The sequence below is a fragment of the Trifolium pratense genome, linkage group LG4 (assembly GCF_020283565.1).
Source record: "Trifolium pratense cultivar HEN17-A07 linkage group LG4, ARS_RC_1.1, whole genome shotgun sequence".
Lineage (NCBI taxonomy): Eukaryota > Viridiplantae > Streptophyta > Magnoliopsida > Fabales > Fabaceae > Trifolium > Trifolium pratense.
Window position 1 is genome coordinate 35713642 of NC_060062.1, and position 25766 is coordinate 35739407.

General features: G+C 31.7%; 2 protein-coding genes across 9 annotated transcripts; both read right to left on the reverse strand.

The window, feature by feature from the left end:
• Nucleotides 1–972: 972 nt before the first annotated feature.
• LOC123922564 lies at nt 973–10125 on the reverse strand. Its single transcript, XM_045975269.1, has 6 exons — nt 9736–10125; nt 3375–4664; nt 2739–3063; nt 1874–2129; nt 1460–1693; nt 973–1207 (listed from the first exon to the last, which is right to left on the reverse strand). Exons 1-6 carry the CDS (start codon nt 10123–10125, stop codon nt 1180–1182), a joined length of 2523 nt encoding a protein of 840 aa, XP_045831225.1. The 3' UTR covers nt 973–1179.
• LOC123924727 (putative 12-oxophytodienoate reductase 4) lies at nt 5441–9445 on the reverse strand. Of its 8 annotated transcripts, XR_006814826.1 has the most exons (8): nt 9096–9445; nt 8453–8542; nt 7812–7875; nt 7587–7684; nt 6960–7104; nt 6301–6450; nt 5767–5883; nt 5611–5654 (listed from the first exon to the last, which is right to left on the reverse strand). XR_006814826.1 is itself a non-coding variant. In XM_045977692.1 (6 exons), exons 2-6 carry the CDS (start codon nt 8500–8502, stop codon nt 5604–5606), a joined length of 408 nt encoding a protein of 135 aa, XP_045833648.1. In that variant the 5' UTR covers nt 8503–8542; nt 9096–9445; the 3' UTR covers nt 5441–5603. The 8 variants fall into 8 exon arrangements, 2 of the variants coding, with proteins under 2 accessions (XP_045833648.1, XP_045833649.1); XR_006814827.1 differs by lacking the exon at nt 5767–5883 and having other exon boundaries at nt 5441–5654; nt 6301–6441; XR_006814825.1 differs by lacking the exon at nt 5767–5883 and having other exon boundaries at nt 5441–5654.
• Nucleotides 10126–25766: the final 15641 nt, after the last annotated feature.

The following is a 25766-nucleotide window of genomic DNA, read 5'->3' on the forward strand; positions in this document are numbered from 1 at the left end:
ATTCATTTCATAGGAAATGACAAGATGCATTGTCTTCTCGACTTCTTCAACTCCTTTTCATGCATGAACTCAAATAAAATAAATGGGGCATTTAATCATAGGAAATTAGATAAAAATAAATATTAGCATATAATATGTTGTTGAATTCGTCTCGATAAGTATTTTTAAAATATCATATTTTTATAATTTTTACTATAATATAATTAAAAATATTAATCGTCAAAGTTATGCATCGGCATGCGTGAAACAGTCAACTGTGTCACTCAATTTGGGACGGAGGGAGTAGCCCGATAAGTTTAATTTCTAGCGGATAAACTTTGTAGTGCATATTTGAATTTGTAGTGTTCGGTAAAATTACCAGTTGAATAAATTTATAAAATGAATAGAAAACCATATTTTTAATGGGTCGGGATCAAATCACACTAACATGTCAAACTTAAAAATATGACACCTCCTATAATTCTTTACCGGATAATCATTTTACAAAATTGACCGTTGGATTGAAAAATATTATAACATGGATCATGAATATAAAATATAACATTAACCGGAAATCATCTGATATGTCAATGAGATACATCAAAATTAACTCATTCTTTGAATGTTCGTAAGACGTTAATTTTGATGTATCTCATTGACATATCAAATGATTTCCGATTAATGTTATATGATTTATGTTATAATATATTTTCAATCCAACGGTCGATTTTATAATACGATTAATTATCCGGTAAATAATTATCAGAGGTGTCATATAAAAAATTTGACACTTTGATGTCATTTGATTCTTACCCATTTTTAATATTAAAATATTTTTACTAAGATAAAAGAGAAAATCGGGAGAAAAAAATAAGTTATAAATTAACTTACAAAATAAACTATAAATTCGTGATTTACTATATCTTTCTTTACTCATATAAACTTAAAAACTATAAACTCAAAGTTTGACATAGTCAACATCAAGCCCCAAATAAATTAAGCGATCGGAATTTTACCCTCTCTATTTTACAATTCAGAATTTTGAATTTGGCTATTTTGAACTCTCTTATTTCTTTGTTTGTAAAGGCAGTTGCGTTTATATTTTGCGTCAAAAAAAAAAATGCTTTAGTGGTGGCATTAATTCCTAGTGCATAATAGTGTTTCAGAGTCTTCTGTCTTCACTTTTCCAATATTACATGTTCATCCTCGCCACAATGTCAATGGTTTCCTATGAAATACAATCATGCAAGTATTAGTTTCTGTCTTTGTTGCTCTATAACTTATAAAAAAATATTTTGATGTAAGGACTAGAATATTGAATGAACTTCTTTAATTTAAGAGACTAATTTACTATTTTGTAAATTTAAAAGACCAAATCGTTCGACGTTTACAATTTTGAGCATCGAAATGCTAATTTACTTGTTCATCATTATACAATTAACACGAATATATGAAGATGTAATGTAATGGTTTCATTTACCTAGAGAAAGTAGTTCTTTCTGGCATGTCCCTTATGCTTAGTTTATTAAATGCTGATGCAGAATCATCTAGTAGTTCAAACTCAAAGCATGCATCATCAATAACTTGACCTAATTTCTTGTCCTCATCAGCATTATGAAAGCAATTTCTTCCCTTAGCATCAAGAACAACCTTTCTCCACACAGAGTTACTATTAGTTAAAGTTGTAGCATTTCCTACAATCCAAAGGCAATATCTGCAAGAAAGAAATATAATCAGTTTTAAACCAACATTGGGAATTTACAGCGTAACTTATGTAGCCTACCAATTGCAGTATTACATATTAGAACCTCCGTCACAGTTGGTGTAAGCAGAAAGTCTAACCATTTGTGTCAACCGCAATTGGTAAATTTGCATATATGTTCATAGTACATACCTAGCCCTGGTGATTGCAACATTAGCTCTTTGTCTATTGGAAAGAAATCCAACTTTTCCACTCAAATTTGATCTAACAGTGGATATTATTATAATGTCTTCTTCACCACCTTGAAAGCCATCAACAGAACGAACATTAACCGAAAAGTTAGGATTTGAGACCATGTACTGCTTCACTTTCTCTTGGATTTCATACACTTGTGCCTTGTATGGAGATATGATCCCTATGCTAACTTTTTTCTTTGTCCTCACAAACTCTGCCACACAAAAAAAGGTTACATAAATGTATCGACATGTTAGGAAAAACAGCTTAATCATGCGAGATAAGCGCTTATCATGTAAGAGTGCTTATGTATAAACAATTTCTATAATAAAAGATAAACTAAAGTCAAATTGTTTTCATATAAGATGTTTTTATAGGCTGTCTTGGAGAAATTGTGGAATTATGCTGGATAAAACAGACACATATGTCATAAGCTATTTTTCATAAATGTTTATTCAAATAAGTCAATCCAAATGCACACTACATTTGTGAGACGGTTTGGTAAAGCTTATGGAAATATGTCATGTCCATAAGTTGTTTCAGCTTATTTTCATAAGCTCATGAAGATAGCTTATGAAATTTGCTTGTAGCTAGGTTTAAAAATATTTGATTTTATTTTAGCTTTTGTTATTGAAATAACAAATACATAACCACCTATATGATAAGTATTGAAATAACAAATACAAAAGCATGTATATGATAAGTATTTATATAATAAGCGCTTAATAAAATCCTTTATAAAAAAGGGCTTATATCATACTCTATTGTTAAAAATTTGATTAACAAACTTATTGACAGAAGAAAAATGGAAACAGAAAGTAACCCTTTTTAAGTCTTCCAATAATCTCAGAGATAGCAGCAGCTTCAATCACATTCTTCAAACTATGATCATGATTAGACTGCTCTTTACCCTTAGATATGTTAATGAAGGAGTAGGAGCCATACATTGTTCCTTCAAGGAAACGTTTGTTATAGCTTATTTCTGTTACAATCTGAGCATCAGAAAGTTGGTTATCATAGAACTCTTTACTTGGGAACATGCTTATAGATGGATGCATCCTATATTGAACATTAAGCATATGCTTCTTGTATCCCAACAACACTAGCCTCTCAAATAAGCTTCTTCCAAATTCAGCCCTGTCAGCAATCTGACACCAAAAATCATAATCACAAGCCTTAATAAAAATCTCACAAAAAGTTAATCTCTTGTCCCAATTTATCTGTCATGTTTGAAATATGGCATTATCGCGAAATAGAAAGTCCGATCAAGGTCGGATGGTTAATGCAGCTGTATGATGGTTCAAATGGAGGCGAATGCATGTAGTGATACTACGCACAATCCATATTCCTCAAACAAGCCATTTCAAACTGACACTTCATGAAAAACATTTTATTTTAACTAGAAAAGAAGTACAGCTACTAATCTTCAAGTAAAATAAGACAATAACTTTCTAAGTACCTTGCTTTTGACCATTGCAGGAAGTTGTCTCTCATCACCAATAAGAATACAACGTCTGAGACCATTTAATTGCAATGGAATAGTTGATTCACATTCTTTAAGTTGAGCAGCTTCATCAATCACTAGAAACTGCACTTGTTTCATTCCTTCTGTGTACAACTTAGAAGAACTTGATGCAGTACAAAAAAGAAGGCATGCATTCTTCAAGCAAAATCGTGATATGCCATATTTTGATGTAATTTGTGGAAGCTTGATAGTGTTACAAAGAAAACAAAGTGTGTGAAGAAACTCTTGTTTTTCAATGCTTAACCAACCAAACCGAGCGAAAATTCTTTCTCCGTCCTCACAATTACCATGGAAAGTTTGTGTTTGTTTGCTTTGATTCATGGAGACTTCAAGAGATTTTAACAACTCAAGAACTCTAAATATTTTCATCGCCACCTTAATCGGAAGGAAACATGTTGGTAAGTGAGTACACAACGTTTTCGCGAATGACTTCAACTTCCCTCCAAATACACAGAACTTTTGTCTTAAAAACTGCTCCATGCTCATACCAACACCTAACTTGTTTTCATCTTTATATATATCATATTGCTCAACAATATAACCATATTTCTTATTCACAAACTCCTCCAATGTCATAGGACAACGATACTTAAAACGTCTCTTGTATGAAAAATATGCAGGCTTTACATGACCATAATTTTTATTGGCAAATTCTTCTAATGACATAACATTTTCATCATCATTTTTGTTCTGATACAAAGCATATTGTTCTTCAGGATACTTTAGTAATTTGATCATTGATTCCAAACTATTTTTCCATCCAGTCATTCGAGAAAAACATTTTAACAAATCATCAACTCTGTTATCCAAAAAGACTTCACCAAGACCTTTATAAGAATCAATTTTCATTCTTTTATTATTTCCAAATAGTACTATGTCACCAAGACCATATGAACCATTCTCAAGTGAATCCTTAGCTATGATATGAAGACGTGACGCCACTGCCAAAACTGCAGTGTTTGTTGGAGCACATGTCACTGTTCTCATTCTTAACTTGAGTAGACAAAATAGCATTGAAGCAACTGTCTTTGTTTTGCCAGTTCCTGGTGGACCCCATATGAGTTTAATAGGATCATTGTGATGACACTTTTTCATATGAAGACAACTTAGAATACCATCTTTTTGAGATTCATTCAGATTCTGAGCTTTGGTTATGTTTTGTACTCGGGCATAGGATCGACCGAGAATGTCCCCCGACAAGCAAGTATGACAGTTTTCTTCCCTCTGTTATATATAATGAAAACATGTTACTTTTTATGAGAATGTCTATAGTAATAATATCATAGAACAAGAAGTAGCATGATTGCAATTGCGAAAAATATGTTTGATACAGCCACAATTACAGTTCCAAAAACATCACCAAGACTGAAAATAAAGACAAATAGTATATTATCGATTGCTAGTTCTATGGTGTACAAGTGGGATAAATTTGGCATTGTGCACAAGTTACTTTCTGCCATTGAATCAAATGAGATATGACGGGACTTATTGATCCAACTGTGAAAAGAATATTTGTGCATGGTGCAAGACTAATTTACTTCTGCACATTAGACAAAATCATTATCAATTGAAGAAGTTCCATCACTAGTACAGAAAACACTTTTTACATCTGGCCAAAACCCCATTTTACATCTGACCCCGGTCAGAGGTAGACGTACAAGAAGTAGTAAGTTTACGCTTTTTACATCTGACATTCGCCAGATGTAAAAGTGTCCCCTTTTACCTCTGTTCTCGTGTTTCAGCTGACCAATTTTTTTTTTAATTAAATTGGACCTTTTACATCTGACCAAGTCACCAGATGTGAAATAGTAACTTTATTTAATTTTTTTTTTTTTCAAAATCCTGCATTTTTTTTTATATTTTAAATCCTATTTTGTAATTAAAAAAAACCAAAATAGCATTACAATTCAACATTCAACCAAAATACCCTTACATAATATAATCAAATGTCATTAAAATTCAACATTCATCCAAAATACCAAATGTCATACAATTCAACATTCAAGCAAAATATCAAATGTCATTACAATTCAAAACATCATAATTAATATGAATCCATTGTAACATCACACAAATTAACCTAGCTAGCTCCTAAGCCTCATCGGCAACATCATAATCTACCTAAGGATTATATAGGTCAAGAAAACAAGTTGCCCAACTGTTTCACAATTCATACAGCTCCTCCTCTGTTAATGACGTCGGATCATCGAACACCTACAATATGTAAATATATATTTACTTATATATACATGACTAAAATTCATTACGTATACATGATCAACTAATTCGTATATATAAATTAACATACATTCAGGTAGTATCATACCACATAATCTAAAATCGAACAAAATGCAACACAAAGTGAGCTAAAGGCTGCTGCCTCGAGCGCCCCACGAAGGGTGTGGCGCGCCCGCACAATTGGCAGCATGCAACCTGCATAATTCTGCAGAAAAGAAACAAAGAAAATAGTTCCCTTTATGCAAAAAAATGCAGCAAACCAGCCCTTCTTTTTATGCAGAAAATTATAGCAAAACAGTCCCGTTGTTATGCAGAAAAATACATCAAACCAGTTCCAATTTTCATGCAGAAATTTACAGCAAAATAGTCTCATTTTTATGCAGATGAATATAGTAAAACAGTCCCCATTTTTATGCATTTTCACTCAGATTAAAAACTAATGCATATGCCCAATTTCGACTTATTAGTTCAACATCATTACAAGGGAAAAAGAGGATTATAACTACCATAACATTTGAGTAATTAATGTGATATATGCATAAGGATCAAAATCACTGATCTAGCTTGACAATGCAAGTAAGAATGGAAAAAGGACACTAGTAGAAAAAGTAAGAATGCATACATCAAGTGACTTGAACAACAACGTTTTCGGATGAAATAACAATCTTCAAATCTTCATATTTAACAATTCCATGTTTGTCCGCTCTTTTGATTCTACGTTCCTCTACGATCTCCAAATCTTGAATCTTCATATTTAACATGCCTTCAAGATCTACAAGTGCAGAATTAGTTTATACTATGAAAAGAATGAACAAAAAGTGCACATTTTAGATGCAAACAAGACTAGTGTTATGCTAAAAAGACCTTATGCTAAAAAGATCTGGCTTCAAGATCATCACTTTGAATCATTTATACTTTGAACCACTTAAATTCTACATTCAGGCATCATCACTTTAAATCACTTAAATTCTACATTCATATAATATTAAAAATATAAATCTCATTATATCTTCGGTTGAAGATCTCATAATTTCATTAATGGTCAGAGACCAAGCTTGTCCATTATCTTACCTGATTAGCAATGAAATTTTTAATATCTTCCTCAGTTAGTGAACTATTGGGTGATCGTACAACATAGGCAATAGGAACCTCGTGTAATTCTAAATTGACTAAGTATGAGAAAGAACATTTGGTTGAGATTTATTGCTATGAGTGAGTTGTACCCACTTATGAGAAAACTGGGTGATACTACAATACTACCAAATAGTATTATTTACTCACCCTTGCAGTATCAGAGACACCGGTAGCTTCAGTTATGAGAAGACCGCCATTAGAACAAGCTGCTCTCTGAGAGTAATAGAGGATAGCATGAGATTGAGGAACTTTGCCGTAGGATCTATTTCTTGTCAAGGGTGCTAAAACAACTCTGCAATGAAGCAACTGAGTAAATTAAGCAAAAAAACATGGTGAGTGAGTTCAAATGATGAATGAATAAATAAGAGATACGTATGAGCTAGTTTGATTTCAATGTGTCATTCCTTTACGCGACATGGGCATGGTATCAAGATTCTTTGTAGTTGAATTCAATTGCATTCCGTGCATTTATTATAATTTCGTGTAAGAGAGAGTAGATGGATTTTGATTCTCTATATTCAAAATTCCTACATGTAACTCTATTATACTCATATTTGCAACTATGCATAAAGGGAAATGCAGTAACCAGTTTTCTAATTTAATTTACTAGTTCTACATATACATAATTTGGCCAATTATTAAAGTAACAAGAGAGTACATTCAAAGGGCAACCATTACCCACATGCCATAGTAACTTTCACAATCATTCCAGGCAAAACAAAAGAAAAACAAGAAAAAGACAACTGAGATTAAGAGGATAGATAGCAAAACCACATCAGTCTATCACATGCATCATGAAGCGTCTTAGTCTTTGTAGCTACCACCTGATGTTGCAACTGAAGTTCGTTGAATAAGTCGAGGGTGTCATCAACCTGCACGAGACCCACAAATCCACATGATCATCATATCATTCAGGGTTTAGAAATTCAAATTAACATTGTAACATTATAATAAAAAAAAAAGAATGAATTGGGAGTAAAATGAAAATTTAAAACTTACTTGTTTCTTCAGCTTTTCTTGAAGCCATAGTAAAATCATGAACACCACCACTTCTTGAATAATTCTCCATGATGATCATCAACAATCAAAATAAACAATAGTCAATAGAAGAAAAACAAGAAATCCAAAAGGCCAATCTTTGTTCTGCAAAATTGATCACAGAGTGAAAAACAATGAAACCCAAAATTGCATTATTCTTCGAAGCTAAAGAATGAAAAGAGAAAATAGCCTGCATATAGTGTATTGAAGAACAAACCACCCAACACAAGATCGATAATAAGATTACTCTAGCAAACTGCATAACTTCAACTACATGCAGACATGGATAATATTATGCCTTGACACAGATGGAATGAACATCATCTTCACTTACTATAATGCTATATGATAAAACAAAACAATAATTCAAACATAAATTGATCAAAACAAGTTATGCATTGAATAAACAAGCTAAGTATGCAAAGTACTCATAGGCCTGATGGCAAACTTTAAATGGTACATAATAGAAAATCACAAACTTTAAATGAAATAAAAATTAAAAACATAACGAGGAGGAAAGCACAATATACTAAACAATGTATAATATGCCAGACTATGATCAACAGGTAGCAATTGATAGATGGACAGGGGTATTTACTTACAGCTTTCTCAACCATTCCAACCTGGTGAATGGTGCTGAGAAGGTCCCCATTTTCGAATGGTAACAAAGCTTCCACCCATACCATGGAGTCCTGTTATAGAATAATAAAATTTTAACAAGTAAATGTAAATAGTTGTAACAAATGGACTACATGATAATGGAAGATAAAAATCACAAACTTAAAATTGACATTTGAACAAGTAAATTGGTACATTATAAACATGAACCTGAAAAAAATCACAAACTTTAAATGAAATAAAAATTAAAAACATAAACAAGTTGTTGAGTGTAATTTGTGAAAATTTCATAATAGAATCCATCATCAATTTCATCTGAATAAGAATGAAAGGATTATAAAACCTAAAACTCATTAATCCAAAATCAAATTAACTCAAACACTAAGCATGCTAAAACAACACAACCACAATTTCAACTCAAAAATCAAAACAACTAAGAAAATAGAAAAATATCAACAAGTCCATTAAATAACCTAAAACAACAAAATCCTAATTAGGTCAAACTACAAAATCAAAATCCTAATTAGCTCAAACTACAAAATAACTTCTCATTCAAATTTTAATCCAAAATCAAATTAACTCAAACACTAATCATGTCAAAAAACACAAGTTTAGTGAATGTTGAACCTGAAGCTTGAACGAATCTTGAGAACCTGAAGAAGACGATGAAGTTTGGGCGAATCTGAGATGAGGAGTTCGAGAGAACGAGTGTGAGAGAGAGAGAGGCCAGGTTCGAGTGAGAGATTGTTCAATTTCGCCTGAGAATCTTAGGGTTTCATCGTGAGAGATGGTTCAATTTCGAGTGAGAGAGAGAGAGAGGACGAGTTCAATTATGAGAGATGAGAGGGAATTTGAGATCGTGATGAACGATTGAATCGAGTGAGAGAGAAGTTGAATTTAGCGTTAGATAGTTTAGGGTTCATCGTGAGAGCAGCGGGTTCACTCTGAGTTGAACGAATATGTCTTTTTTTTATTTATTTTTTTTTACTCTTAATTGACTTATATATTGTTTCCATAATTACAAGATTGCCACCGCGTTTAGTTATGCATCTGGTACATTGAAGCCAGATGTAAAAAGTCTTGTCTATTTATTTTTCACATCTGTGGACATTAAAGCCAGATGAAAAGACTACTCCATATAGCATTTTACATCTGACATATACTCGTCAGATGTAAACATGATGTGTAATATGTCATATTTGTACTAGTGCATGCATGAATGAGTCAAATTTGACAATAAATTAATTAATAACTTGGTGAGTCTTACCCCTGAATAAGGCTGTAAAACTTTTTTAATTATATTCATGTTGGATCCTTCCATCTCAGAATTCAAGGCTTTCCAAATACGAACATTAGTGGTCATGTTAACGAGATAAACTGCATAAAGTTTCTGTGCATTGTTCCTCCTCGAATCAAATTTACCATGCATCTCCATCTCCATGTACTTTGATAACAGTATAGGAATCTCATCAGTAAATTCATCTTTTGATCCACAAATATAAGCTATATGACAGTAATTTTTTATCCTGCTCAAGTCATACACACTTCTCGGCCGAATACTTGTGAATGCAATGAGATCACCAACCTCAGGTTCATATTTTCCTACACCATACACCTCATCAGTAATGTTCTTCACTGTAATCATACCATCTATCATACTAGTCTCATACCCGTGCGATGCACGGGTGTTATGCGGTATTTTATATTATAATGTTGAAAAATCATTTGTATAAATTGAAACAATAAGTATTATGAAAATTATAATAATAACATCAACAACAACAAAATAATAATAATAATAATAATAATAATAATAATAATAATAATAAAAATGATGTAAATATAAGATAGATATTAAAGATGTGTTTATACATTTCGAAAAGATTACAATGGATCCTATTGCATCTACCAAAATAAGTTGGTAATCCATAAATTGTCATGTCACTATGAAAACGGTTTGTGATCATACTCATACACTGTGGTTAGATTAGTGGTTGCACAACTATCTAGGAATTATATATAGATGTTTATACATTTAAAAAACTTATTTATACATCACATTTGAAGTTACTTTGGTATCTTCTTCATTAACATTGATTATCAATATCTTTAACTCATTCTTCAAAATAACTATGGAAATGACAACATATAATTAATCATGGAAAATAATCGATGTTGAAACATAAGTTTTTATTTATATTATAAATCTCATTGGAGGATTCTGAGTTGGATAAACTATTTCATTATCTCTTACCAAAAAACTACTGTATTATCAAATTTGACATTTATATTAAATTGAAACTTATTGGAGCAAAGATAAAACAAACTTAACTCATACTTAAATATCGAATATGATAAAAATCTTACATGGCATAACAACCATTAGTAAATTTTATTTTATTTGTCTTTTTTACTAACATTAGAAAGTAGTTCTGACAATCAACCAACTCCTTATATTTACAAAGATTGGACAAAAAAGATTATTAGCAAAAACATTAACTTTTTTTAAAAAAAAGACAATAAAATACACAAAATAATAAAATGAACAAAAAAATTTAAAATGAATAATAACCCAAAATAATAATAATAATAATAATAATTTTGTCAAAAAAAAAAAAAAAATAATAATAATAATAATTACAATTAGTACCCCACATTAAATGGATGTAAGTGGATGATGTGGCTAAATGAAAGGTTTTCATTGGTTTGTGGATTAAGGTTTAGATAAGCAATTCCACAACTATCTAGGATTTATATATATAGATACATTAGGGAATAAAATCAAAATAACCTATTTTTGTCCGAATCAAAATCATATTTAAGATTTTTTTTTTTTTTACGGAATATCTTTTCAATTACTCAAGTCCCTCACAATTTTTTTTTAGGGTAAGAGATGTTGTCAAAAAAACTAGGGCAAGACATTAGTCAAAAAAAAAAAAACTAGGGTAAGACTTGTAAAAAAAAAAAAACTAGCTAGGGTAAGATAATCAAAAAATTAAAATGACGCTTACCAAAAAAAAAAAAATTAAAACGACTAACTCAATGAATTGTTGTCCAATTGTCGCAAAATATATTCCAGTTTTTTTTGTACATACCATAGTACTCCGATTTAATGACTTTAGTATGTGTTTGGTTCTGCGATAAAAAGAATTGATTCTGGTAGAATTGAGTTTCACAGAATTGATTTTAGTTAAAAGTGAGTTGAGTGTGAATTGGTTTATGTTTGGATGCATCAACTAAAAGTGATTCTAAATATTTGATGTTGTTTAGATAATTTAATTTAAAATGACTTTTAGAAGTATAATTACCAATTTGGGTTTTAATATATAGTGACATGACCCATCTTTCATAATATTTCACCAGTTAAAATAATTTTTTAAAATAAAATTAGAATTCTCTGGAACTTCTCATTTAATTAATATAAAAAAATAGAAAGTGATTAATTTTTTTTCATGAGAACACACCATCTGCTCTAAATTTCTTTTGCAAACATTCATCTCTCAATATTTTTGCAATGTTCGCCTCTCGCAAGATGTTTAATTCCATGGATGACATCAAATTTTCTTCCCTTTAATTCAATTTTTAAGTTGCCAAAATTTGTAATTTTTCATTTGTGTTTTTGTTGTTGTTTGGTTGAAGCTTAGATTTGCTTGTTCACCATTCTTCCTCCCCCACTTTCTCTTTTACCAAATATGCAAATCTAAGGAGAGTGTGTTCCAAAGAATTAAAAAAAAAATTGAATCTTGAGGAAAACAAAATATATTTGTCAAGTTGCAGGTGATGAGGTGAAAGAAGGAGGAAGCTTGATTTGCTTGTTTATGGCTATTATTATTAAGGGTAATACGGGAATAAAGTGAAAATCTATAACTGTCATCCAACAGTACCCACAGAATCAATTTACTTCAACGTGGAAGCTAGAAATCCTGGCTTCACTTGGAATCGATTTTGGATGGTTAGAAGTGATTTTGCATCAAATACCCAAACACCTTAAAAAATGAAAAACCTGCGTTTGGCCCTTTTGAACGCGCTTTTGCTAGTCTCAACGCGTAACCAATAATTCACATTTTAAGAAAAAATTCAAATTTTGAAAATGACGAAAATATCCTTTAAAGTTCGGCCAATAGTAAAGTTCCACAAGAAAATAAAAACCTTTTTTTTTCAGTAAAAAAAAAAATCGAGGTGTTTTTACAATAAAAATATACAGTAAAACCATTTTTTTCAAAAGAACAAAATCGACACATTGATAGATCATAGATCTGTTCAATGCAATACAATCGATACAACTCATATAAAAAAAATAAATAAAAAATATCATTTCGAGGTTTTCTCAAAATTACAATTTTTTGTAAAACGTTCAAAATCAATATTCACTTTCATAAAATAATAAAATAAAAACATCACATTTCATATTCTTAACCATCGTACTATCTAACAAAAAAAATTCTTACATCATCTCAACTTCATCAATATCATATACAACAATATTATTTTCCTCTTAAGAAAAAGCACGGTTTTAAACAAAATTTAAAGAAAGAAAATACTAAAAACATGGCTAAAAGAGGAAAAAGGGAATGAATGATTTTCTTACCAGTTACCACTATACTTGAATCAAAAACACTACAAGATTGAGGCTAAGCTTCTTGCTAGAAGATCATTTCTCAAGAATCCAGATTATTTCCTGATCCAACCCAAAATGAGCTTTCTCCCTTTCTTTATTTTAAAGAAAGTTGAAAGAAAAAAAAACTAAGTTTTTGTTGTTGTGATGGGACAGACTATAGAGACTAAGTTTTGTGTAAAAGAAAAAGGGGAGGGAGGGAAGGGTACTTTATTTTCTTTTTCAATTAAATAATTCAAAAAAACTACTTGGTCACCAAGTTTAAATAATGCAGCATTGTTAAAACTTTTAGTGGGAGCTTGCCACACAATTAGATCTCATAAAGCTGGAGGATTAGTCTTTGTAACTGCACGTAGAGGATATTCAGTTTACACCAAAAATAAGTATGATGTAATGGTTAAAAAAATAAGGGTTAAATATGTTTTTGATCCCTATAGCTTCTCGAAATTTTTCTTTTAATTTCTGAAGATTTTTTTCATATTTTTTAGTCTCTGGAATTTTTTCCGTCAATATTTTTAGTCTCTATTTTTCATTCAACTCGTGTGTATTTTTATATTATTGAATGATTTTTTGTATTCGTGTTTATAATAATACATAAAATTGAAAATATTAAAATGTCTAGTGTGTAATGGTTAAAAAAACAACGGTTAAATATATTATTGGTCCCTATGGTTTCTCAGAATTTTAATTTTAGTTCATGAAGATTTTTTTCACACTTTTTAGTCCCTAAAATTTTTTCAGTCAATATTTTTAGTCCACACTTTTCATTCAACTCGTGCATACCATTATATGAAATTTTAAATTTTTCTGCGGTCATATTTAGTACATTATATGAATCTCTGTTTTGTTATAAATGGTTTATACGAGCTGAATGAAAAGTAAGGAGTAAAAATATTGACGAAAAAAACTTCATAGACTAAAAATTATTAAAAAAATCTTCAAAGACTAAAATAAAAATTATGGGAAACTATACGGACCAAAAACATATTTAACCAAAAAAACCAAACATGCTAATATAATTTTAAAAGTAGTATGCTACTCAAAAAATAATAATTTAAAAGTATAGTATATATTCGATGAATTAAATTTTAAAAATGAATTTTTTTCTACTTAAAATATTTACTTTTATTTCCCTTTTTATTTTAATAATCATTGTTATGAGAGTATTCTATAGTATTATATTATAAAACAGTCGCGACATTTTATTTTTTTAAGTAGCCTCTTAGTTTGATTACAAAAAAAATTACCTTCAATTTCTACATATAAAATATGTGTCTCTACTAAGTAAGTTATACTCACAAAAATCCGGTCAATAACTCTTTAATGATGTATACTTAAATGAGTTCTAGTCTAACTCTTATATAACATTAAAATAAAACTCTTATAATAATCCAATTTATTTTAAAATAAAAATTCCGGATGTCCCCATATTATATATTAAATATTAAAATTAAAAAACCACATTTCTTACCATTAATGGGATAACATAATTATTACAAGACGCACTTGTTGGAATATTTTATATTATTCAATTATTATATTCCAATAATTATTATGTGGGCATATATATTTATATTAATTATATTAGCTATTTATCAATTAAGAGCCTAAATTGATTAAGTGGTCAAATAAAGTTAAAAGGCTATTAGATTTCTATTTAGAATTAATTAATTAATTATTTAATTAGTTAGATATGGGCTCAAATGAGTGGATGTCAGGATGGCCCATTTCGGGATAATGGGAACCCTAATGGGCCATCACTCTATATAAGGCTATGGTCCCCAATACACCGTACGAAAGCAAACACTATCTTCTCCCCATCTGAAGAGAATCAAGGCATCAGGGTACCGGTTGAGGAAGAGCCAATTTAGCCACCATTTCTTTGTGTTTCAGGATCACTGCTGAAAAGACTCATCTCCATGGATCCAGGTATTCCTAAAGATCAACTTGTCGATCCTATGATTTTTATACATGCTTCCATGACTATTTTATTTCCGCACTAAAGTATATGTCATATAATATGTTGAGCATGTATATATATTTAATCTTTAGTGATTTAATGCTTACAATTGGTATCAGAGCAGGACATGTTTGATCCGTAGGAATACATTTTTTTTTTCCAGTCGTATTTGGTTTTATTGTTACTTGGATTGATATGGTTCTGATTACATGATATGATTGTCTGTATTATGCAAAATTGAAATATAATTGAGGATACTTATTTAATTACCTTTATATTTTATTTTTTGCGGTTCTTTTGATCCTAGTCTGGATATAGTGGTTTCAGTACTATTGCTTTTCATGAATCAAGTCTTGATTTTATTTTGGGATATATGGTAATATGTGCGTATATAATTTTTTGGGATATATGGTAATATATATATAAGACTGCGTTTTTTTTTTTTTTTTTTTTGGTCAGGTAGCCTAATGGCTTGAAATTCCACCTTTAAAGATGGATAAGTGGAGTGTCCAGGGTTCGAACCCTGGCTCCTGCATATAAAATGCTGATGTCCCAACCAATTGAGCTAAGCTCATGGGGACATATAAGACTGCGTTTATCTATTTTTTTTATTTGATATTGCGGTTTTGTATTTTAGCTTTCATATATTATGCATGCCATGAATCCGGTGTTTTGAAAGTATATGTATATCTGTTCGTATATGCTTTTCATTTGTTGCTATTAAGAGATTGCAATTAAATTGCAGTCATGACAGTGTTCAATTTTGGTCTGTATAATATATTTATTATATATATGTATATGTATAATTCTTGTTTTGGTTCTCTCTGTATACGGCTTTTATAAATTATATCCATCATGCATGTTTAATTTGAATGATTTCATTCAATATATAATAGTTGAAGGCTATATTACGTATGACTGCTTTGACATGCATGTTTTTCCAATTGATCCTATGGAAATGTGACAATTTTGTGCTTTTGGTGAATTAATGTTAAGTTTTCTTTTATTTTTCACCGAGTACTGAACTTTTGCGGCTGATTGTTTTCGGAAAAATTGATAAATTGCCATAAGTCCGATTTGTTTCTTTTGGTTTTAATTTTGAAACAAATTGACATATTTGATTTGGTTTCCAAATATGGATATCGGTTATTATTTATCTATAATTTATTTCCTTAAAGATTCAGATGATCAGTTTTCTATATTTGGCTTTATTTTCATATACGGTTGTCATGATCAATTATCTTTAATTACCGTGCTTAATTCTACAAATTAATTTGTTACCATTAAAGTAAATTATTGTCAATTATGTACTTTAAATTGTCAAAATCGGATCACATTAAACTGCTTATTTTGATCCTGTAACGGTCAGAGCAAATTTTTTTTTTTTTCTTTTTCTTTTTCGGACTGACCTTGAATTACAAAATATGAATATGAATATGAATCATTATATCCCTTTACTTTAATTAGCTACGTATTCATATTTAATTATGTCTATAACATTTTTTTGGATTTATTTTAATTTTACTATAAACTAAGATAAATTCAGTGTGTATAGTATGATTCACCTTTCCCCCACGTACTGCTTGCTTATGTACGTTGAGCACCTTTAATGTGCTTGTTTAATTGTAATAAGTAATTAACTTATTTTCATACCCCTTAAGTACAACCGGTTTTACTATACTGGTCTGCACTTTGACATGAACACAACTCTATACCCCTTAAGTACAACCGGTTTTACTATACTGGTCTGCACTTTGACATGAACACAACTCTGTGTTCATTTTTCAGCTTAAATTTTGCGAGTTCCTTTCTCGCATAATTAAGATAGTTTAATAATCACGTGATTATTAAACAAACAGATAACATACAATTTTAACATTACATTTGTTGGTAATGTTTATGTGACTTTTAAGACCTTCCCATTTAATTTATTAAATTAAAATGTCTAATAATTTTAATTGAGTTGATTGAAACAACATGTTGCAAAAGTAATCTTTGTTGCGTAAATTTGATTCAATTGAAATTATAAAAGATGTAGTGTGTAATTGTTCATGCGAGCTGTTTTAGTCGGCCAAAAGGAAGACACAGTTTGGCCGAACAATTGCAGACCTGTGATGATAAATATGTGGTAATTATTAAGTTTTTTTTTTCTCCATGTGGGTAATGGTTGGTGTCAAAGACGCACATTATCTGACAGGACTTATTACCAATATTTGATCGTTGCGTGAGAGTACCGTTTACAGTTAATTCTTGCAATCAAAGATTGGGAATTAATGGTGTGCTTGGTATCTTGTTTGGGTCTTATTTAATTTGCATATAAAGAATATTGTGCATGTCCATATGGTTATTTGATGACATGCCTACTAATGTTATTGTATGTTTATTGTTCTCTTTTCGATCCAGTTGCTGCTGCCACCGCTCCTAATTTCACTGCTCAAACCAACTCTATCTCTGTGCTAAGTGGGACTAACTTTAAGAGGCTAAAGAAAACTGCGGGAATTTTTTTCCAGAACAAGAAAACAAGGGAACAATCTAAGGAGTCCACATGTTTCTTCTGCAAGAAGGCTGGACACATGAAGAAAGATTGTTCCAAGTACGCCTCATGGCGTGAAAAGAAGGGTAATTTTCTCACTTTTGTTTGTTCTGAAATTAATTTAGTTTCTGTACCTAAGGATACTTGGTGGGTAGATTCTGGTGCTACTACTCACATTAGTATGTCCATGCAAGGCTGCCTGTGGAGCCGTCCGCCAAGTGATGCTGAAAGATTCATCTATGTGGGCGATGGCAATAAAGTTGCAGTTGAGGCTATTGGGACTTTTAGATTATTGTTAAAGACCGGTTTTCATTTGGATTTGGTTGAGACTTTTGTTGCTCCGTCTATTAGACGGAACTTAATTTCTATTTCTATTTTGGACAAATCTGGTTATACTTGTTCATTTGGAAATAATAAATTTAGTCTCTCATATGATTCAAATGTTGTTGGTTACGGTTCTTTGAATGATAATCTTTATATGCTTGATATTGAATGTCCCTATAACAAAATAATGCAAGTAGAGTCACATGGTACGAAACGAAAATTAAATGAGAATTCTGCCACTTTATGGCATAAGCGATTAGGTCATATCTCTAAACAGAGAATTCAGCGGCTTATGTCAGACGGTATTCTTGGATCCCTTGACTTGTCGGACTTTCAAGTCTGCATTCAGTGTATCAAGGGTAAGCAAACAAACAAAAGGAATTTTCATGCCGAAAGAGCTAAGGATGTCTTGGAACTAATTCATACCGATATATGTGGTCCTTTCCCTTCAGGCTCTTGGAATGGACAACGGTATTTTATTACGTTCATAGACGATTACTCGAGGTACGGCTACCTTTATTTGATTCATGAGAAATCTCAATCTCTGGACGTGTTCAAGTCATTCAAAGTTGAAGTCGAACTTCAACTTGGAAAGAAAATTAAGGCTATCAAGTCTGACCGTGGTGGTGAATACTATGGTCGGTATGATGGATCAGGGGAACAACGTCCAGGGCCCTTCGCGCTTTTCCTCGATGAGTGTGGAATTGTTCCGCAATACACAATGCCGGGAAAACCCAGCATGAATGGAGTTGCAGAACGACGAAACCGGACTCTTAAGGATATGGTAAGGAGTATGATTAGTAATTCTTCTCTACCAGAGTCATTTTGGGGAGAGGCATTAAAGACCGCAGTTTATATCCTTAATAGAGTACCTAGTAAAACAGTAGCTAAGACCCCTTATGAGCTATGGACTGGGAAAAAGCCCAGCATTAGGCACTTGCACATTTGGGGATGTCCAGTTGAAGCGAGACCCTATAGGCCTCATGAAGGTAAGTTGGACGCAAAGACAATTAGCTGCTATTTTATAGGGTATGCCGAACGCTCTTACGGGTATAAGTTTTATAACCCCATCACTAGAACAATTTTTGAAACGGGAAATGCAAGATTCCTTGAGGATGTAGAGTTTGGAGGGGAAGGAAACATAAGGAGTGTTGTCTTCGATGAAGAAACTGTTACTGACAATGATCAAGTCTTTGTACCTATTGTTGTTTCAGAAACAGATCCAGAAATTAACAATGATGTTATTCCTAACATCCCTCAAGAACAAGACAACGCTGAGTTTCTTCCTCAAGCACCACCTATAGTTCAAACTCAACAACCTCAAGGGTTGCCATTAAGAAGATCCACTAGAGAGAGGAAGTGTCCAATTTCGGACGATTATGTTATATTTCTTCAAGAACATGAGGATGGCATTGGTTTGACTGAGGATGATCCTATTAACTTTAGTCAAGCTATGCGAAGTTCAAACTCTCTTAAGTGGATTGATGCCATGAAGGATGAGATGAAATCGATGACTGACAATGATGTTTGGGATCTCGTTAAATTACCCGAAGGAAAGAAACCCATTGGTTGTAAATGGATATTTAAAACCAAAAGGGATTCAAAGGGTAACATTGAGAGATATAAAGCTCGTCTTGTCGCCAAAGGTTTTACTCAGAAGGAAGGCATTGATTATAAAGAGACTTTCTCTCCGGTTTCTTCGAAAGACTCTCTTAGGATCATAATGGCATTAGTAGCTCATTTTGATTTAGAGTTGCATCAGATGGATGTAAAGACTGCGTTTCTAAATGGAAACATTGAAGAAACGATATATATGGCGCAACCAGAAAATTTTGTGTCAGGAGACCCAAAGTCTGTGGTTTGCAAACTTAAGAAATCCATCTATGGCCTTAAACAGGCTTCCCGTCAATGGTATTACAAATTTCATCAAGTTATATCCTCATTTGGTTTTGAGGCTAATCCAGTTGATGATTGCATATACCAAAAGTTCAGTGGGAGTAAATTTGTTTTCTTGGTATTATATGTAGATGATATCCTTTTGGCAAGCAACAATATAGGCTTATTGCACGAAACCAAGAGATTTCTCACAAAGAATTTTGAGATGAAAGATCTTGGGGACGCCTCCTTTGTCTTAGGAATTCGAATACTTAGAGATCGCTCTCAAGGTATTTTGGTATTGTCACAAAGGAGCTATATTGATACTGTTTTGGATAGATTCTCCATGAAAGACAGTAAACCAGGAGACACACCCGTTGCTAGAGGAGACAAATTTAGTCTCAATCAGTGCCCCACTACGGATCTTGAAAAGAAAGAGATGCATAAAGTTCCTTACGCTTCAGCTGTGGGGAGTCTTATGTATGCTCAAGTTTGCACTCGTCCCGACTTAGCATTCATTGTAGGAGTTCTTGGCAGATATCTGAGCAACCCTGGTATGCAGCACTGGATAGCAGTAAAGCGTGTAATGCGCTACCTGAAGAGAACTAGAGACTTCGTACTCACTTATCGGAAGTCAGATAACTTGGAGATCATTGGGTATTCTGACTCTGATTATGCGGGATGCCCGGATAGCAAACGTTCCACATCTGGTTACATCTTCCTCTTGGCTGGAGGAGCCGTTTCTTGGAAGTCTGTCAAACAGTCTTTAGTGGCTCCCTCTACCATGGCGGCAGAGTTCGTGGCTTGCTTTGAGGCATCAAATCATGCAAATTGGCTGCAGAACTTTGTCACAGGCCTACGCATCATTGGGAGCATCGAGAGGCCATTGAAGATTTATTGTGACAATAGTGCAGCTGTGCTCTACTCCAACAACAATATGAGTTCCACCAAGTCGAAATTTATCGATATAAAGTATCTTGTTGTGAAAGAGAGAGTTCAGGAGAAACAACTTTTGATAGAACATATAGGGACAGACTTAATGCTAGCTGACCCACTAACCAAAGGTTTAACACCTAAGGCTTTTCATGGGCATGTTGCTCGTATGGGTCTAGGTTTTGAGATTGCCTTAGATTAGTGGGAGTCTTTTCCTTATTTGTATTATGTTCTATATTTTGGTTTCATTTTGGTACAAACATTATGTTATGTTTGATTTTCTGCAGAAATAAAACTTATTATAAGATATTATTGTTATAACAATATTAAGTTTTTGGTTATGTGCAAATATTTTAATTTTGAATTGCACCTAAGGAACTTCAGTTTGATCTCAATAAAGACTTCAGTTGGACCAGTTGGAAATAGACATGATTTAGAGATCACATTGCATGAAATTTCCATGTCACTCATCCATATCGATCTATGTCATCAAGTACATTGATGTGGTGGTCATCGGGGTTCTGTCACGTTATACGCCAGTGACGACAGCCGCGGTGGTCCCATTGTTGATGTATGAGGTGGACCAGATTGTAAAGTTGAAATCTAAAGATAAATAGCATTCGGATGCGCGCCTAAAGAACTATGATATAATTATTAACATATATTGCCCAAGTGGGAGATTGTTGGAATATTTTATATTATTCAATTATTATATTCCAATAATTATTATGTGGGCATATATATTTATATTAATTATATTAGCTATTTATCAATTAAGAGCCTAAATTGATTAAGTGGTCAAATAAAGTTAAAAGGCTATTAGATTTCTATTTAGAATTAATTAATTAATTATTTAATTAGTTAGATATGGGCTCAAATGAGTGGATGTCAGGATGGCCCATTTCGGGATAATGGGAACCCTAATGGGCCATCACCCTATATAAGGCTATGGTCCCCAATACACCGTACGAAAGCAAACACTCTCTTCTCCCCATCTGAAGAGAATCAAGGCATCAGGGTACCGGTTGAGGAAGAGCCAATTTAGCCACCATTTCTTTGTGTTTCAGGATCACTGCTGAAAAGACTCATCTCCATGGATCCAGGTATTCCTAAAGATCAACTTGTCGATCCTATGATTTTTATACATGCTTCCATGACTATTTTATTTCCGCACTAAAGTATATGTCATATAATATGTTGAGCATGTATATATATTTAATCTTTAGTGATTTAATGCTTACAATCCACCACCTACACTAAACTTCAATTGATGTATGGTAATAAAACGGGTAGGGCGGGTTTTGTCTCTCCCACCCTACCTGTATCCCTTTAAAAAATTGAGACTGGATCTTCTCCTGTTTAAATTCTATTGGAGGGGGTTAAAGTTTAATCCACACCTTCCAAAAAAATTTATTTGAATGAACGGTAGACAACAAAAAATAAATGAAATGTTGAGATTCAACATGAGGTAAATTTAACCGGAAAGGATCTCCTCTCTGAAAAACTCACTTCCTAACGAGCTTGCAATTTGTATCCACATCTCCTCCCTCTATAGGGGTCAGGTTTTCTAACATCAACTCCCACGTTTTATATTAAATAATAAAATTAAAAAACACATTTTTTATAATTAATGTGATAAAGTAATTATTAAACAATAACAAAATAAAATTATCTTTTTAAAATTTCATAGTATTATTAATTTACTATTTTGTAAAAATTATCCCCAATTATTTACCACAGAGTGAGAAAAATGTGAAACGAGATAATAAATAATTGATGATATTACCATTTAACTTTCATAATAGCACTTTGGGTCCTCTAACTTTCAAAAACTTGCAATTTTGGTCTCGAACTAAGTCAACATAGATGTGACAAGTGACTTACATGTCACGCCAGCATGTCTTGTCATGTGGACAATGAATCATATGTCACGTTAGCATATGTGACAAGTCATGCTAACGTGTTATATGAGTCATTGTCTACGTGATATGACATGCTAATCCTAGAAGTTTCTAAGAGGGGGTGTTGTCAATAACACAATCACAAAATTTAGAGTACAAACATAGTCAATGATTTTAGTAAACTATTTCTTGTGGATTTTCCCCAAATTTTGGCTTATTAGTTTAGTAAATTTATGTTCAATGTTGTTTATAATGTTGTATATAGAGACCTTAATTTTTGTTTAATCCCAAATAAATAAAAAATCAATAATAAGAAATTGTACCATTTTTGGAGATCTTCAGGATATTTTATTTTCTGATTGACCTTTGGGTAACCATGAATCATGAGTTTAGAGAAAGAAAAAGAAGAACAAAAACTATGAATCCATAGGTTGAAGAAAGAAGCATCAAAAGCGAGAGAATGGTTGGGAAAGAAAAGACAAAATGAAATAGAGTTGATGAGTTTTATTTGGTGTTGATAGACCATAATAAAGTTTGGTAGGATAACCTAATCTAATGATTAAAAAGAAGGAGAATGTTAACTTGTGCCCTTAAGGCACATGTTAAGGAAGCAAAAATAGAAATTATTAAATGTTAATTTGTGCATTTTGACTTTTGAAGCATTAAATTTCTTGTATCATTAAATGTTGAATTTCTATTTTGGTATATCTTAACATGTGCCCTTAGGGCACATGTTAACAAGACCCTAAAAAGAAAAATGTTCATAATGGACCAATACTTTTGATGGGTCCATATTAGAAGGACCCCTTGTTTCAATCTTTAGCTAAAAAATTACAAAAAAAATTGTAAGCAAAAAATGATAAATTTTTATGTTGTGCACATCATGCTATTACCCCGTGGTTCCATTACAAAAATAGTTGAGACGATGAACAAAAAAAAATTTCAATTATCTCTTAAAATCTCAATTATCTCTTAAAAATCTCTTAAATCTCTTAAAATGTTATAATTTTTTATTATATTTCAATTATCTCTCATTTTTTATGAAAATAGTTGAGACGATGAACAAAAAAAATTAAATCTTCAAAGCATGATAATAATAATTCACTTAAAGATAATTTTTCTAATATTTTATATTAACGTACACGTATCTTAAATTTTTTAAAAATATCGTACCGCGTACCAGTACCCATACCGGATACCGACATAGGTCCAAGTTTATTTATTTTCCATTTACACGTAATGTAAACACTTAATATTGAGTGAAATAGCAATTTTACTTTTCTATGGCAGTGATCTTTATTTTCTTTGGGTAAATAGTGTTATACCCCTGCAAAATAGGTGAGTTTTGCGTTATCCCCTGCAAATTTTTTTTTCGAGATTACCCCTGCAATGTCAAGATTCCTTGCGTTACCCCCTGGCTCAACAAGTGGACATATGACATGGACGAATCTTGACGTGACATGACACGTGAAAATTAATTTATTTTTTATTTATTTTTAATTGCCAACTCAGTAATTATTTATTTTTTAATTAAAAAAAATGAAAAAAAAAACTTTTTTTTTTTAAAGAAACTTTTTTTTTACGAACCGAGGTAAAAGAAAGTTGTAATAAAAAATTGCCAACTCAGTTTTGTTCTTTTTCGTCTTCACAGTTTCGTTCTTCTTCTTCGTCGTTTCTTTCTTCGAGTTCGCCGTTTCCTTCTTCTTGCTGTCCGTCGGTTTCATCTTCGTTTTTGATCCGCTCATATTCAGCGATTGTTGTTCATTTTCAATTTCAATTTGGGGGTTAGGCCAAATCTATTTTCATCGTGAATGAAACCCAACTTTCTATCTTCTTTCTTTCTATTTTCCGTAAAAAACAAAGTTGTTTCTTTCTATTATTATTAGTTATTATTATTATTATTATTATTATTATTATTATTGTATTTGCTATTATATATATATATATATATATATATATATATATATATATATATATATAATGTATTATATTTTTTTTATATAATAACAACTTTTAGTAAAAAAAAATAACAAAACTTTCTTTTAAGTAAGTTCGTAAAAATATAACAACTTTTAAGTTATTTTTTTTCTTCATTTTTTTAATTAAAAAATAAATAATTACTGAGTTGGCATTTAAAAATAAATAAAAAAATTAATTAATTTCCACGTGTGCTGCCACGTCAAGATTTGTCCATGTCATATGTCCACTTGTTGAGCCGGGGGGTAACGCAAGGAATCTTGACATTGCAGGGGGAATCTCAAAAAAACATTTTACAGGGGTAACACAAAACTCGCCTATTTTGCAGGGGGTATAACACTATTTACCCTATTTTCTTTTCATTCTCATTTGGAGTCAAAACCTATTACACTAGCTACAGTGCTGCATTCACTTCCCCTGTTTTCACTTCCTCATTTCTTCTAATTCTTCTCCAATTTTTTACTCCATCAAAAGGTTCAATCACTTGATTCATTCTTTATCTCTACAAATTCAATTTTCTGCCAAAGCAACAACAAATCCAGCTTACAATATTACTCTCATTGAGAACAAAAAATCAGAAAGAAAGGAGGGAAAAACAGAGGAGGCAGCTGAACCGAACTAAGAGAAGGAGAATAGAAAAATCAGTAAAAATGTAGACTACTTGAGAGCGAAATTCATCACCACTTCTACTTCTATCATCGGTCCTATTAATAATCCCTCCGGTCTTAATATAACCAAAAGTGAAAATATATTTAGTCTAAATTTAAGTCAAATACGTTTTCACTTGTAGTTATATTTAAGATAGTAGGGAGTATGTTGTAGCATTAGAGGGTTTGTTTAGCATTTTATTTATGTTTTATTTTTAGAGTTTAGCATTAGAGGGAGTATGTTTTATGTTTTATTCTAAGGACACACTCTTTAACACACCCGTTTAACACACACCAATCACAATTAGCCATGTCATCCCATTTTAATTTCCTTTTACCGGTTACCTGTTCATTTTGGACACCATCTATTTTTTTTTTAATTTTTAATTTTGATTTTAACTTCATCTTCTTCAACGATGATTGTTCATGTTCTCTCATGTTCAGCAAAATTGAATCAAATGGAACACAAAGTGATGCAACTTGTTGCATTCAGATCGAAAGTATTATTCCTTGTTTAGATTTTGTGCATACAC

Coding starts and splice junctions, on each gene's coding strand:
- LOC123924727 (XM_045977692.1), bottom strand. CDS start 8,502: ATGGGGACCTTCTCAGCACCATTCACCAGGTTGGAATGGTTGAGAAAG. Junction 7,105..7,586: donor GATGCATGTGATAGACTGAT/GTGGTTTTGCTA, acceptor GCTTCATTGCAG/AGTTGTTTTAGCACCCTTGA. Junction 5,655..6,959: donor GTGTCTCTGATACTGCAAGG/GTGAGTAAATAA, acceptor TACATATTGTAG/GTGTTCGATGATCCGACGTC.
- LOC123922564 (XM_045975269.1), bottom strand. CDS start 10,125: ATGATAGATGGTATGATTACAGTGAAGAACATTACTGATGAGGTGTAT. Junction 1,694..1,873: donor GTTGCAATCACCAGGGCTAG/GTATGTACTATG, acceptor TCTTTCTTGCAG/ATATTGCCTTTGGATTGTAG. Junction 1,208..1,459: donor GAAAGAACTACTTTCTCTAG/GTAAATGAAACC, acceptor TGTATTTCATAG/GAAACCATTGACATTGTGGC.